This window comes from Urocitellus parryii, chromosome 6 (assembly GCF_045843805.1).
Source record: "Urocitellus parryii isolate mUroPar1 chromosome 6, mUroPar1.hap1, whole genome shotgun sequence".
NCBI classification, from domain to species: domain Eukaryota; kingdom Metazoa; phylum Chordata; class Mammalia; order Rodentia; family Sciuridae; genus Urocitellus; species Urocitellus parryii.
The window spans coordinates 92,035,078-92,051,384 of record NC_135536.1 but is presented as its reverse complement, the minus strand read 5'-3'; the positions used below and the strand labels follow the sequence as shown (position 1 = coordinate 92,051,384).

Genomic DNA, 16,307 nt, shown 5'->3' with positions numbered 1-16,307 from the left:
AATGAATAGTTATGGAGCTGGGGTGGTGGCTCAATGGTAGAGCGCTTGTCTGCACATGGGAGGCACTGAGTTCGATCCCCAGCACCAAGTAAAAATAAATAAACAAAATAAAGACATTGGGTCCATCTACAACTAATAAAAATTTTTTAAAAAGAAAATGAATAGTTACATATTTGTAAGTACAAAAATGAAATATTTGAGTCTCTTGTCTCTTCTGTTATTGTTCTCTAACACATTTCCAGCATTAAGATTTTGCTCTGTGAGGGGACTAATTTTTTTTCTACAATAACCCCCTAATCAATTTGAAACACATGTAGTTGAAGGAAAGAAGTTATCTGTAGCTTTCCCTTATTTCTGATTCATATTTGTCTCTATTTTCATGATTTAGTTTCTCAAGCCAGGGGCACATTGCCAAAGACCATTTGAAACCACAAGGGTTTCAAAGAACACCAGAAGGGCTAGTGGGTGGAAAGCGCAGCACCCAGGCAGCAGATGACCACACCTAGTTTCCACGTATCTCGAACCCAGTATTGACCCCAAGAAGCCATCTTATCTTTGGGTGGTTCTATTCTTTAAAATCTGGGGGCTGTGAATTTAAATGTGAATATAAACCTAAGACTGCACTCACACTTCGCATATTTAAATATTTTTAAATATTTCTTTTTAGATGTAGATGGATACAATACCTTTATTTAGTTAGTTTAATGTGGTGCTGAGGCTAGAACCCAGTGCCTCACACGTGCTAGGCAAGTGCTCTACCCACAACTCCAGCCCCTTAATTTTTTATGGTACATTTAAAACAACATATAGAAAGAACATGAATTTTCTTTCGTCGGAAGTTGAGTCCTCACCTCTTCCCTGACGTTAGTGGGCTTCCTGCCGCAGCCCTGCGGCGTGCAGCAGAACCCAGTCAGGGGACGGACAAGCTAAAAAAGCACAAGTCCGGAGACTTGACCTCCACCAGCGGTAGTTCCCGAAAACTCCTAATTCGGGGCGGCCGGGGGCCGCGGCCCGGGCTCGGGCCACCTGTTCCGTGCAGCCAATGGGGCCTTGGGGGTGGCCCGGGCGGGGCGCGGCTACAAAAGGCTGCGGCCGCGCGCGCCCGCACATCCCGCTCCAGGCGCGCTCTCGGGAGGCTCAGGCGAAGGCTGCCGAACGCCGGGAACATTCCGCTCGAGGACCAGATCGGCCGGGGCGATGCTGCGGGTGCGGTGTCTGCGCGGCGGGAGCCGCGGAGCCGAAGCGGTGCACTACATCGGGTCTCGGGTGCGTGCGCCGCCCGCCTGGTCTGGCGACCGCCTGTCTCCCCCTCGCTGGGTTCGGCGCGGACCGGAGGCCCCGCTCTCTTCCCCAGCCGCCGCCTTTTCTAGCTTTCCACACCCTGAATTGCATGCCAATGTCCCTTCTGTTCCTTCTTGGAAGCTCGGCTTCAAGAGCCTTTGCTGGCTGCCAGGAACTTGGCTGCCGCAGCGCAGGGGGCACCACCTTTCTCAGACAGACCTTAGTTTGCTCCGTCGAGCTTCGAGCCCGAGGCGAGGGTTGGGAACTAGGGACTCCTTAGTAAAAGGGTGGCATTGTTGAGGTCCAGAGCCTTGCATAGGCATAGAGTTCGGGGAGTTTCGGGAAAATGCCTAAGAGGTGGATGGATGGGGAGAAGAGGCCAAGTGGGAATCGGGACTGAGAGCAAGCAAACAGCTTGTCTGGAGTCTTAAGAGGAGTTGGAATGAGTTCATTCTGTCTCCAGACTTTCTACCCTGTCCCCTTCCTCTGATTTCCTGGGATGTCAGCACAGGCCTTCAGACCCTCTCTTGCCTCTCAGATAGGAATAGCTTGGCGGTCCTTCCGGGCTATCAGCCACCCTCTAGCTACTGGAAACAGCTGACGCTCTCCGTCTTGCTTTAATCTCCATCTCTGCGCCCCTACTGCCCTCCTTCCTTTTTAAAAAGAGGAGAGAGATTTAGGAGCCTAGGGTTTGCGTAGTGGAAGAGGGACTCTTCCTGCTTTAGATTTATAGATCCTTCATTTTTAAAAGTTTTTTTTTTTTTTAAATTCTTAGATCTTTCTAGTTTAAGTTGTGCCTGGGTTAATCCTTATCTTGGCTAGGGTACTGTGGACCATCTGTAGAACGGTGCAGATGGCAGCTGGTCACTTTCAAAACTGAAGTACTAAAGAATGTGAATTGCATGTCAGAGATGGAAAAAAAATGATTTGAAGCTGATTGTTCTGAAAGATGGGATCCTTTACAAATGCTTGCACATTGTTATTTGGGGAAAAAAGAAGTAAGCCTAATATTAATATTGGTAACCTTTGGTACTGAGGGGGAAAGGAGGCTCCTGCCTACAGCTGAACTTGGCAGGGAGGTATGGGACAACTTTTTGGGAAGAACGTGATCCATCACCTGCAGAAGAGTTGCTGAAAGCTGGATAAGGATGGACTGCAAAAACCTGTTCTGAAATAAGTGGAGGAGTAGGTCACTGGGGACAAAATCTCTTCTGGGGGATTTTTAAAAGTTACAGCAATTAACATAATAGATAAAAAGAGAATATATGAATATACAAGAAGGTGAAAAATAACCTGTAATACTTCACAGGTTTGTAGAAAGTATACCATAGAAAAGTCAGACGACTTGGCTTGAATTAGGTATTTGATAAAAGCTTGATAACTAGATTTGGTTTATCAGCTATTTGACCTTGTGCAGGATCCATAAAATGAACATATTAAGAGGTTTGCTAATTAACTAACAGGATTAAATTTGAAGGTAAAAGGATACATGTCAAGTATTTTAAAGGTCAAAACTACAACTCATTATAGTTGTATGGATCCAATTTGCCAATTACAAAAGCACATCAAGGATGGAATGGTTGTACATATTAGTAGCATGAGTAGTATTGATTTAATTCAAAAATACCCAGCGCCTGCGAACTGTTAACATCTGGTTTATGTTCTCCTATAGGATTTTAAATGTCTGGCTGTGTTATGCTGATTTTCACTCCTCACCCCATCTCCACTTCCTCCTACCTCCTAATATGGTAAACTTTTTGTTGTTGTTTTTGAAAGCTTGGAAGAACCTTCACAGGATGGGTGCAGCGAACTTTCCAGAGCACCCAGGCAGCTACAGTTTCCTCCCGGAACTCCTGCGCAGCTGATGACAAGGCCACAGATCCTTTGCCCAAGGACTGTCCTGTCTCCTCTTACAATGAATGGGACCCCTTAGAGGAAGTGATAGTGGGCAGAGCAGAAAATGCCTGTGTCCCACCATTCACGGTGGAAGTGAAGGTAAACAGAACTTTTGTGTGTGTGGAAGTGGGTTCTTTCCTCACCTGCTGCTGCCTGGGCTCTGCTGCCATCCTCTGGAACTGCTTTCACTTTAGCAGGGTTCATTTTAAATGATCTTGCTTTTGACACTTCTATGGTATTTGACACTATTTATACCAATTCCTTTCTTCTTGAAACTTTCCCAGGATCCTGAGACTCCTTTCTGGCAATATAAGTTCTTTCACTGATTCTCACAATGTAACACAGTCTATAATGTTGAACAGAATTTCACTTTTGGTTCCCTTCTCTTAGCCATTCCGACAGCTTCAGGGTCTTTCTCTACTGTGCTATAGATTGTACTCTGTCTAGATCAATACTTTAAACCTAAAGTATTCTTTGTCACAGAACCTCAAACTTGGCACATGTAGAGTTCAGTTGCCAGTCATCCTGTTTCATTTGTTCCTTTTAATTTTAGGTGTTCCTGTTCAGTCAAAACACCACGTGGTCATCTTTGATTTCTCCTTTAGTCACATTCTTCACATCCATTCTCCAAGATCTAACAAGTCTTTTGTCAAAAATGAATCTTGTCTCCATACCCTGCCTCTGTCTTAAGTGAGGCTCATCTGCTCCTAGACTATTGCAGTTAACTCCTAACTTGTCTCTGCCATTCACTTTACTCCACAGTCCATATTCCAGCTACTATCAGAGTGACTTTTTTTAAAACCCAAATTTGATCATATTACTCATCCTGCCCCCTTACTTTGATAGCCCTCCCATTGCTTAAGAAATGTCCTCACTGTATTCAGGCTGGTTCTGGCTGCAGTTTCAGGACTCCCCATTTCAATCATTGGCTCATGTTAGAGATGAGCTAGTATGGCAGGTTAGCAGATATTCATTCCTGTGTAAGTTGTTTTCTCCTCTAATATTCCACCCTGGTTTTCAACAGACTTTGTAAGAAAAATATATAATCCTTAACAAGCCCCATGCCTTTTCTCCCACTCATCTCTCCCACTTATTTTCCTACACCCTCTTGGATGTAAATCAAACCTACAGCTAGCTAGCTCCAATGATGCCTTTCCCAAAGTCTTCCAGAACTTTCCTGGCAACAAGGCATATTTCTCTTTTTAAAAATGCCTAGTATTTTTTATCTGTATATTTTTATGACCAGGGACCCCAAAGACTCATATTTAGATGGTACACTACATAAGGGTCCCTTATCTTAGGGAGTACCTTCCCCATCATATAAGAAGCTTAAGCTCCCACTAATAATGGATTACAAATATGTCTTAAATTTACTTAAGTTCTTCCTGAATATTTTACATCTGTAATGTAGATTGAGGAAGAAATTTTGAAACAGTACTGTCATCAGCAGAAATATTGCCTACCATGTAACAGGGTTCTAGAGAAATTAACACAGAAGAACTGTCTAACTACTTGGTGAAATAAGTTGTTCACAAAGAAATAAATACTAAGTATCTTGTGCCTACTGCTGGCAAGGCTGTGCTAGGAGAGTAAAGAAAAACACATGACCAGGTGCTGAATGGTTAGGAAGTCCTCTGGAATTGGCTTTTGAGTTAGATCTGGAGGACAGGGCAGTAGAAAAAGTAATACTTTCTTCTGATTGTTCTGATATTTTGAAATTTGAACAGATAAATTTACATATTCTAAAAAAGCACGGTCTTTTAAAGTCTTTTCTTGAAAAGAGGTTGCCTCCTCCCCTAACCATTTTTTTAAAGTTGTAGATGGACACAATACCTTTATTTATGTATTTTTTTGTGATGCTGAGAATCAAACCCAGTGCCTCACATGTAGTAGGCAGGTGCTCTACCACTGAGCCACAACCCCAGCCCCCTCAATCATTTTAATTGGGTGAAATTAAAGTTCAAATTCAGACAATAGTTATATATTTTAAAAAACTTTTTTTTTAGTTGTAGATGGACACAATACCTTTATTTCATTTATTTTTATGTGGCACTAAGGATCAAACCCAGGCCTCACATGTGCTAGATGAGCGCTCTACCACTGAGCCACAACCCCAGCCCTCAATAGTTATATTTTTACTTGTCTTAAAATTTTTTGGTTTTGTGCTGGGGATTGAACCCAGAAGCATTTTACCCCTGAGCTAAATCCTTAGCCATTTTTATTTTTATTTTCAGACAGTGGTATGCACCACTGTACCTGGCTAAAATTATTGACTTTGATATCATGTGATCTTATGGAATTAGAATTCTTTTTTTAAAAATTTGGTTTTTAGTTTTAGGTGGACACAATATCTTTATTTTTACGTAGTGCTGAGGATCAAACCCAGTGCCTCATGCATTTTAGGTGAGTGCTCTGTCACTGAGCCATATTCCCAGCCCTGGAATTAGAATTCTTAGACATTATTTAGAGTTGTCACTTGATTTATGACTTTAGACTTTGTAGCTTCATGGGTTTGTAGAAAGTATATCATGCAAAAGTCAGGCAACTTGGCTTCAATTAGGTATTTGATAAAAGCTTTATAGCTAGATTTGGCTAATCAGCTATTTGACCTTGTGCAGAATCCATAAGTTTCAGGGCACTAGTAAAATGAACATATTAAGAGGTTTGCTAATTGCCTAACATGATTAAATTTGAAGATAAAAGGATACATATCAAGTATTTTAAAGGTCAAAACTACAACTCATTATAGTTGTATGGATCCAATTTGCCAATTACAAAAGCACATCAAGGATGGAATGGTTGTACATATTAGTAGCATGAGTAGTATTGATTTAATTCATTTTTCTGGTTATTTGTATTTTATTTGACAAGCTAAGCTAGGTCCTAAAAGAGCAGAAAGTAAATCAAACATATGCATGGCCCCTAGAAGGCAGAAAAAAATGACCACAGGTATATTAATCAGCTAGAGAACAATAAGATAAAATAATGTAGTAAAATAAAATAGGCAATTAGAGTGCAAGATATGTTGGAAGATATACATACTAAAGAAATTTTAAGGAAAGCAGTGGGGAACATAGTTGTCAGGAAGCCACTTTTTGAAAGCTAAGTGTTTTTTTTTTTATTCTGCAAAACTTAGTAAATACTTGCTTACGGGTTTGCTTTTGTCTATTTTATTTTAAATAAATCCTTTGATAGAGGACCTTTTACAAACTCTTAGATTAATTAAGGTTAATGTAATATGAGTTTTTACTTTCAATAGAAAGTAAGTTTCTATTGATATTTCTTTGCATTCCAAAGGCAGTATTTTAAAAAAATCATTTGGCAAACCCCAATAAAAAGGATTTTAGGCTCTGGGGGGCTATAAAGTTTCCAGGAATGTAGCCACATCCTTGCAAAAGATTGTTGAAAAGATCATACGCTACGCATCTAATATAGTGTTCATTACTTGCAGACACTTGGTAAATGATTGCTAACTCATTTAGCAGGGTTATAAAGCAAGTGTAAGCAATGTTCAACTATCTTTTGGAAAATGTAATTTGCCCTAATCATGTGCACTTTGTCCAACCTTTGCCAGATTATAAGCTTTACAGACTCACACTTGTTCAAGTAACTTTTTTCTCCCAGGAAAGTTTAAATATTTATCAAGGCAAGCTTCACTCTGCAGAAATAGTCACGCAAGACACTTTGGAATGAGTCTGGCAAGACAACATAACTGTGTGCCTGCTGTAGCTCAGTGTTAAATTTTCAAAGGCTTCTTGTCCTTAGTGGATTGTAGGAGATGTGCCTGGCATGAGAAGGAGGACATGGAGAATAGACAAGTAGTACCAGGAATATAAAAAGAGTCATTATTATCTTCTCTTTCTGGTTGCTGCTGCAAAAATTCCTAGGGGTAAAATGCTGGAATGCTTTTGTTTCGTTTTTCAAAGAATGGACTGACCTTAAAAATATTCAATAGTTTTAGATAATAGTTTTTGTGGGTCAGAAATTGAGCCTGCTATTTGACTCTATATGTCCCAAAGTAAAAGAACTAGTTAATGATCTGAACAGGGGTCAGCAAACTTTTTCTGTATAGGGCCAGATAATAAATAATTCAGGCTTTGCAGAACTTAGGTCTGTGTTACAAACACTCAACTTTCCCATCTTATTGTAATGCCAAAGCAGCCATAGGCAGTTTGCAAACAAATGAATATGCCTGTATTCCCATAAAACTTTATTTATAAAACAAGAAGTGGGCCAGTTTTGGCCTGTGGACCTTAGTTTACGAACCCCCTTTTTAAGCTTCACTGGCATTCTTCATATTTCTAAAGATCAGTTTTTCAGCTTTTCCTTTTCCTCCAGGCTAAATTCCGGACTAACTGATGTGAACCTAAATACTGAACTAAAAAGCGGCAAGTCTGCATTCATGTATTTGATATTTATCAAAGAGAAGTAAAAAATGGAAGTATAGATACAAACCTAGAAAAAAATATGTCTTTGACATTAAAAATCCAGACTTGTAGCCTTTATGGGCAAAAATCATTGGGAATGATATGAACTATCGTAAGCAATTTCAGTTTTAAACATTTTTGTACACTTCTCGGGATGCTAAGGCAGGACGATTACAAAGTTCAAGGCCAGCCTTAGCAATTTAATAAGGTCCCATACAACTTAATGAGACCATATCTCAAAAAAAATAATAATAAAGGGCTGAGGAGGTGACTTAGTCATAAAGCACCTCTAACTTCAACCCCTAATAACCCCCTATCCCCAAAAAGTTTTTTACATCAAATTAAAAATGTGCAAACTAATAGAGCATAGTCAAGCCCCTCACTCTTTCCAGAATACTGTGAGAATCAACCCTGGAGTTCTAGGTCTGCTTGTCCAGGTAGTAAATGAGCAAGTGACCTCCTTGAGCCTCTTCCCTTACATGTGAAACGAACATATAAGTACCTGCTCTGTCTCTTGGGTAGGAGTGTCAGGAGTACCAATTAACAGCCCATCTGGATAAAGTAGACACACTCTTTCACACATTTTTCAGTTTTGCCCTTTTCTTTCTAGTACTACTATCTGCAAGTGTTTGATTTATGATGGAAACCTTCATATTGGTCATAATCAGTCCTGGTAGTTGGGGAGTTAATTAGTGATAAAGAAAAACATTTAAAAAATAACTGCCTTGAACATGTTTTCAACTAAAAATATGTAGATTTATGTGGATTTGCCCAATTTTTAATGAAGACCTGAGCCTTTTTCTTAGAGACTGGATTCTCTGATTAGAGACCTGATTCATCTATCTTGATAAATTGTGAGATGCATCATATGCATGTCCCAGCATATATCTTTATATGGAGAACTTGGTTATGCAAAACAGTCTAAATACAGAATCTTTCTAGACTTGTAAAATTTTTGCATATAATTTCTGAAAACTTTCTATATGTTAAAAACTTGTGAATTCTTCCAGGCGTGGTGGTACATGCCTGTAATCCCAGCAGCTTGGGAGGCTGAGGTAGAAGGATTGCAAGTTCAAAGCCAGCCTCAGCACCTTAGTAAGGCCCTAAGCAACTTAGCAAGACCTTGTCTCAAAATGCAAAATAAAAAAGGCTGGGGATGTGGCTCAGTGGTTCTTTTATTTTCTCATGCTGGTTTAGTTGTTGTCTAGTTTATTTTCTTTGAGGCTGATAGGAGTGCTTAAGTTCTATTTTGTCTGTGAAGAATAGCCAAGAAGATTCCAAGCTTGTCTGGGGGCAGACATGCTGTGAGTGATTGGGCATGAGATCTGAGGCTGAAGGATCCAAAGGCCTCAAATATCAAGATACTTTAGAACTCTTCATTCAACAAATATTGAGTGTCTGCCAGTGTGCTTCATGCTGGGGATCAACAGTGTATAAAACATGGTTCTAGTCTTAATTTGATTACATTTTACAGAGTTGTTCACCACCCATTAACCTACCATGAAGTGTGTTTTTCTCCGATAATTATTTCATTTACTTTCTTCTGCTTCTAGGCCAACACATATGAAAAGTACTGGTCATTTTACCAGAAGTATGGAGGCCATTTTTTTCCCAAAGATCATTTGAAAAAGGCTGTTGCTGAAATTGAAGAAATGTGCAATATTTTAAAAATGGAAGGTGTGACAGTGAGAAGGCCTGATCCCATTGACTGGTCATTTAATTATAAAACTCCTGATTTTGAGTCTACGGGTAAGTGTAGCTCCTTGATTTTTTAATTTCTTTCATAACTATGTGGGGAGAAAGCTCTGAGAATTTCTTGGATACTTCTTTGTTCTATCAATCCCTCAAAAATTTATAGATATTTAGGAACAGTTTTGTTTAGTTAGTTATGATTAAGATATACACATTCTAAACTCGATTGTAAATCTGTTGGAGTCTCCTTGAAAGAAATAGTTTTTCCTAAACTTTATAGTCATCTTCTTACAAAAGAACAGTGAATTGTTTAATTTTCCTTAATAACAGATATTAAAAGGATAATAGAAACATTCCCATTTTCCTTTTAATTGTCTTTGCTGTCCAAGTGTTCTTGTGCTTGAGTTCCATAATTTCTAGTTCCAAAATGATCTTTGGCCCAATCTTTATTTCATGATACTGATAGTCCTTTAAGAACTCTGTTTCTGCATAGCAAGAAAGGACCTACAAATGGAACGGGCCTGGTAATTCAAGATCTCTTTAAACAGCCATTTTATTGCTTCATTTTTTTTTTCCTTTTTTTGCTTAGCTTCCTTGCTCCTAGTCGGAATTCATGTGAGCATTCTAATATGTATCATTTTATTTTTTCCATTTTTACATAATTATTTGCATATACACATAAACAGGGTTTTTAATAATTTCTTTTTTAAAAAAGATTGCATCATATTATATAGACTTTTCTGTCCTGGAAATGTGTATTTCTGAGGTGGTAATACAGAACTTTTATTTTTTTATGGAACTTTTTGGTCTGACAGGTTTATACAGTGCGATGCCTCGAGACATCCTGATAGTGGTGGGAAATGAGATTATAGAAGCACCCATGGCATGGCGTGCTCGCTTTTTTGAGTACCGAGCATATAGGTCAATTATCAAAGACTACTTTCATCGGGGTGCCAAGTGGACAACAGCTCCTAAGCCCACAATGGCTGATGAGCTTTATGACCAGGTGAGTCCTATTTATAGACTATTTTCTTAATAGCTTTTCTAAATAATCCACAAAGAGGTTCTCTGATATCTGATATATATTGTGCATTTCAGAAACTGAGAACCTAATTTTTGCCTAATTTTTAAAAAGTGATTGTGTTATGATGAAAATAAGAGTAAATAATCTTATGATAATAATACTACTAATAATAACTCACATTTATTTGTTGTTTATCTTGTATTGGATTCTGGGATTAGCTCTTAATTTACTTCCTCAATCATGTTTATTCTTCATAACAAATGTAGGAGGAAGTAATATCATTTTATCACGGGGAGGAAAACTTGGCATGAGGTTATACTGCTATTAATTAGTGGAGCCAGAAAAGTCACTAAGCTGAAGTCTTTCCTTCTAGAAAAAGAACTGGGTCTATAAGCCAGATTCAAAATAAAATGAAATACACAGTTAGCCTTTCCTATCTGCAGATTCTGCATCTGTGGATTCAACCAACTACAAATCAAAACCAGTTTTTAAAAATTGTGCCTACGATGAACACGTATATACATTTTTTCTTGACATTATTCCCAAAACAGTACAGCACAACTATTTACCTATATTTACCTATTACATTAGGTATTATAAGTAATCTAGAGATGATTGAAGGTATATAAGAAGATATTTATAGGTTATAGGCAAATAACTGCCATTTTATATAAGGGACTTGAGCATTCACAGATATTGGGAGATGACTGTGTATCTCTTACTATTTAATCATTTATAGGGAATCTTTAAAAATAAAAATTTCTTCCAGGAGTTTAAAGACAGAAATAATAAATTAATTCCACCATACTCAAATTTGGCAGGGGAAGCACAACATCTCATATGATGGTGTGAGTAGGCTCAGAACCAAATTCCTTTTCTAAGAAAAACAGAGTGACTTCATCCTGTTGACTTGCAGTGCTACATATAGCTATGTAACTTCAGTACGGGTCATGAAATATTTTCAGAATCAATTACTACCCTGAACCACTCCTTTCTAAGTATCAGGTAATTACTGTAATGCATAGGATTTTTTTGTTGTGGTGGTGATGGTGGTGGTGGATTTGTTGTTTTGGTGTTTAACATGGACCTACATCTTTCCTTTGCCTGTTTTAGTCTGGAACTGAGGAGTAGTACTTTGAGAAGGATGATGTTGAACTAATGTTTTTAGTAATGTATAACCTTCTAAGTTCCTTATGAAACCAATACATTGTGTGTGTTCATTCTTATTCCTGTTAGAATTATCCCATCCATTCTGTGGAAGACAGACACAAATTGGCTGCTCAGGGAAAATTTGTGACGACTGAGTTTGAGCCGTGCTTTGATGCTGCTGATTTCATTCGTGCTGGAAGAGATATATTTGTACAGAGAAGCCAGGTTATAAAAGTTGCCTCTGAAATTTCATACTTTATTATTGTGTTTTTTCTAATGTAAAATATTTTTTTCTTACATATGTTTAGTTTTATAAACATAGAACCAAATATTTACAGATTATATGTATTCCTTTTATTTTCAGGTTACAAACTACTTGGGCATTGAATGGATGCGTAGGCATCTTGCCCCAGAATACAGAATACATATCGTTTCCTTTAAAGACCCCAATCCAATGCATATTGATGCCACCTTCAATATCATTGGGCCTGGTCTTGTGCTTTCCAACCCTGACCGGCCATGTGACCAGGTAAGAGAGTTCTTATGGCACTGGAAAAGCAACAGAGCCTGGCAACCAAAGTAATTACCACCTTATTTTAAGTACTTCCAAGGTTCCTAATGGTTCTAAGTGACAAATTCAGCAATATTCAAGCATATTATAATCAAACATTGGATTGCTTTTAGTGTGTTTATTACAAGATGTCCAATGATCAGAAATACATATTATTGCTGTGATAATTAGTATTATCATCAGACTTTGACTTTAGCTGTCTATATTAACAAAGTATTAAGTTTGTGTGTATTAGTGTGATAACTTGCCAAAAAGATATTAATGATGAGGGCTATCAGAGACCAAGAATAAGAATAATAAACATGGGAGTAAGCCTCTTGGGATTATTTTGGTCTTGCAGATTGATCTTTTCAAGAAAGCAGGATGGACCATAGTTACTCCTCCAAAACCGGTCATCCCAGATGGTACGTTAACTTTTATATACTTAGAAACTAAAATGAATACTTCAGTAACAGGAATCATTTATCTATAGAGAGCAGCCCAAATTTTAGCCAATTAGAGAAAACGTTTCCCCAGTAAGGAGTGAAGTGGTGACTATGAGTGCTAAAACCAGGCTGGGACTCGTGTTTGCAGGTTTTCCTTCCACAGAGAGTGAAAGTGAGAAGACAGAATAAAACAACATCACATAAAGCAAGTTATGACTTCTTATAAGAAAACAGGATGAAGTCCAAATATGTGATGAGTATGGATTGATTCATAAGGTTTATAGATAAATTGTTTTAAGATGATTAAAGTAAGTTTTCACATGAAAAGTGAATTACCAAAAGCATTTAGCTGTCACTCTAATCTCCATCACTTGTAATTCCTTACTTTAAACAAAAATGACATTTTTAATTTATTATTTGCCCCTTTTCAGATCACCCACTCTGGATGTCATCCAAATGGCTTTCCATGAATGTCTTAATGCTAGATGAGAAACGTGTTATGGTGGATGCCAATGAAGTCCCAATTCAAAAGATGTTTGAGAAGCTGGGTAGGTAACAAATAGTGCAACATGCTATCATATGTGAAAGTGTTCAATGTACTGAAGAAATGACCAGCAAGTTCCTATGCATGGTTTATCTAATTCAATTGCTATCCCTTTTAGAAGTACCATGTTATTATTTTGTAAAAGCCAATATTTTTGTTTTCAATAAGTACAGCCTCAAAAGGTTGGAGATGTATCCAGAGCCCCCAAACACTTCCTTAGCAATAAGTTTACCAATCTTCTATGATTCAGCCAGTGTCCCAGTGCCCCTGTGTGGAGAACCAGCTACCCTTTTGCAGATGAGCATAAGGATCCATCAGCACTTCCCCAAATAAGAAATTTTGAGGAAACTTTAAAAGTAGTTTAATTGTCATCACATACATTAAAGGGCTTTCAAGGGTACACATACAGAAAGTGACTTGTGTGTTCTGCAAGCAGTTAACAAAGTGTTGAACTGCAGCAGAAGGTGTCCATAGATCATTCAGCTTTGAGCTAAAGAGAAGGATTGGTTTTTATTCAAGGAGAGTTTGATAATCCTGATATTCTAAATTTAGATCAATGATTCTAAAACTATTGAGAAAAATATTAAGGAAAGAATCTTCATCTGAGTTATTATATAGAATATAGATGTATTCCTCTTATCATACTTGATGTATCCTGCCTGACAATTAAATAATGTCTAGGCAGTTTACTTGTTGAAATTGAATCATTTAAAAATTTTTTGTTTTATATTTGAGGTATTCTACTCAGCAGAAATTATTTGCCCCTTTAATACATCCTTCCTTGATGTAGTTAGTGTCCATTTTAAAAGATTGGCCTATCAGTTGTAGATTGAACAGAATCTAATGATTTGAACCCTAATTTTATTTAAAAAATTTGCTCACGTTCAGTTTCTTTGTCTATTTATATTTTGTTGTGTCTAAACTTAAGATAGTATAAAGTATGAAATATCTGATTTATAATTTTACTTTTAGTACTTAAATTCTATTTAGAAAAAAAATAAAGTCTATTTAGACACAGGGAACTTCTTAATGCAAATTTCTATCAAGCAACTGAATTCCCTCTAATTCAGGATGAGCATGGCTATAGCCATCTGAATAAGAAAGACAGGTCATCCTATCAGGAAACTTGCTCATGTTTAAAAGCCCACTCCTTATCCTATACCCACTTCTTACCCCTACCCAAATCCTGCTATTATTCTTCAAAGCCTTGTGCAGTCTCATTTTCTCAGAAGAGTCCAGACAACTCAAGCCTCCTTTCTCTTCCTGATTATACCAGTGGACCCTGTAGCAATTCTCTGGCTTATCTGCCCCTTCAAAATAATGAGGGAGGAAAGTAGACAGTCTTTTAAAAACCCTACTATGTCTAACATAAAAGATTCTTCCTAAGTATAGTTTTTTTAAGTACACCGTTCACATTGTATCCATGTCATTACAGGTGGCACCAGATTAAACCAGTAGTCTGATTAGGTACCTATATAACAAATAAACTCAGGTATTAAACTGTCAGCTCTGTTTTATTGTTTCCTTAAGGTGGAATGGCAAAGTTAATCCGTATCAGATAAACTCTCCTTAGATGTGACTGCAGTCAACTTTTCAGGTTGGCTAAAGTATGCTCTTCCTACTAAGTTAACCTGGCCAAATTAGAAACAGTCTGACAAAGTGAGGCCTTCTAAAAGGCCTTGAAATTTCGGTACTTGATCATTTTTTAACATTTGTAGGTATTTCGGCTCATCCAGTCTATTGATTTGTAAACAGTTAATAGAGCAAAACTTTAGTCTCTGTTGACCTTTTGATAATGATCTTATATTAGCAGTGGAATAGAGGAGATGAAATATAGTTAGTGAACATAAAATTGAAAGAGAAAAGATCATTCTGGGTTGGGCCAGCCTCAAGGATGAGAGCCGCAGGATTCCTCCAGGTTCTTCAGGTTCACTTTCCAAAGGAGAATCATGTGAGTGCATCTAACTGACCTCGTCTGTCTCTCCCATGCAGGTATCAGTACCATCAAGGTGAACATTCGTCATGCCAACTCCCTGGGAGGAGGCTTCCACTGCTGGACCTGCGATGTCCGGCGCCGGGGCACTCTTCAGTCCTACTTTGACTGAGCAGGCCTGATGGGGCATGTGGTATGGCCTCAGATCCACCTAAGAAGCTTAGGGGCAAGGTTCTTTTCCCGCTTTACAGAGTGCATGAACTGTAGTGCTTTAAACAATCATATCCTTAACAGGGGTCTCAAGCCTGGTTTACTTTTATTCCTTTTCTTTGACATAAGGATGGCAACTTCTGCTATGTATAACTTTCTTCTCCTAAAGTTTTATTTACTATTTGGCTTCAAGTGTAAAACATTGGTGAATGTGTACCAAGACAAAAATTAGTCACTTGAGTAACTTGGCCACTAATATTTAACCATCTACCTCTGTTTTTAATTTTCTTCCCAAAAGGCAGCTTGAAATGTTGGTCCTAATCTTAATTTTTTTTTTCCTTTTTGGTAGACTTGAGAATGTTTTTATCACTTCTTTTTTTCTAAATGAAAGACATAGAACATACCTAGATCCTAAGTAGAACTGGATAATTATTTCTTTTCTATAAAAAAAATTGACTAGTTTTAAAAATTTTGTTTAAAAAAAATAACCTCAACTATGCAGACATCAAAGTGAATTTTCCATGAATGTTTTTAATACCCTCATCTCAACATCTGTGGTATGTGCTACTAAAATCTTTGTCATGCAACTTACCTCATTTCAAGTGAATTATTTTAATCTTTTCCTTTCTTCTAAAAAACTTTACAGAAACATTTAGTGCAATAGCGTATAGCTATCATTGCCCATCCCTCAGTTTCAGTGTTTAATATCTATTAGATACTTTGCATCTTTGGTAATCTAAGATTTGTTTACAGATATGCAAATTATTTAAAGCTTAGAGTATAAAAGCATTTTAAAAAAAACTAATGGAGGTAAAACCTACATGTGATGTGAAATAATTTTAACGTTCAATACTGTAAGAGTATTTTTATTCTAATAAACTTTTGTGTTTCTGATTGTATTTGTTACAGTTTGGCATCAGTCTCATTATTTTAATGAAGCAAATTATAGGAACATATCTCTGAAATAATCAACATATTCCACCCCAGTTTAAACCTAATACTTGTATTCAGAAATGTTTAAGAAGATCGGATTTTAGTTTATCATTTCACTCATTCAAAAATATCTGATGAGGATAAAGGACTAATCCTAGGCCCCAGAAAGGAAAGTCTCTATTTTGGAGTTGCTCAATGTTTCCATTCATCAAAAATCTGCAT

At 37.5% G+C, this 16,307-nt stretch overlaps 1 protein-coding gene across 1 annotated transcript; it reads left to right on the top strand.

The window, feature by feature from the left end:
* Positions 1-1,142: 1,142 nt before the first annotated feature.
* Positions 1,143-15,977, top strand: Gatm (glycine amidinotransferase). Its single transcript, XM_026392005.2, has 9 exons — positions 1,143-1,266; positions 3,058-3,276; positions 9,158-9,353; positions 10,112-10,302; positions 11,557-11,694; positions 11,834-11,998; positions 12,381-12,444; positions 12,897-13,013; positions 15,002-15,977. Exons 1-9 carry the CDS (start codon positions 1,198-1,200, stop codon positions 15,112-15,114), a joined length of 1,272 nt encoding a protein of 423 aa, XP_026247790.2. The 5' UTR covers positions 1,143-1,197; the 3' UTR covers positions 15,115-15,977.
* Positions 15,978-16,307: the final 330 nt, after the last annotated feature.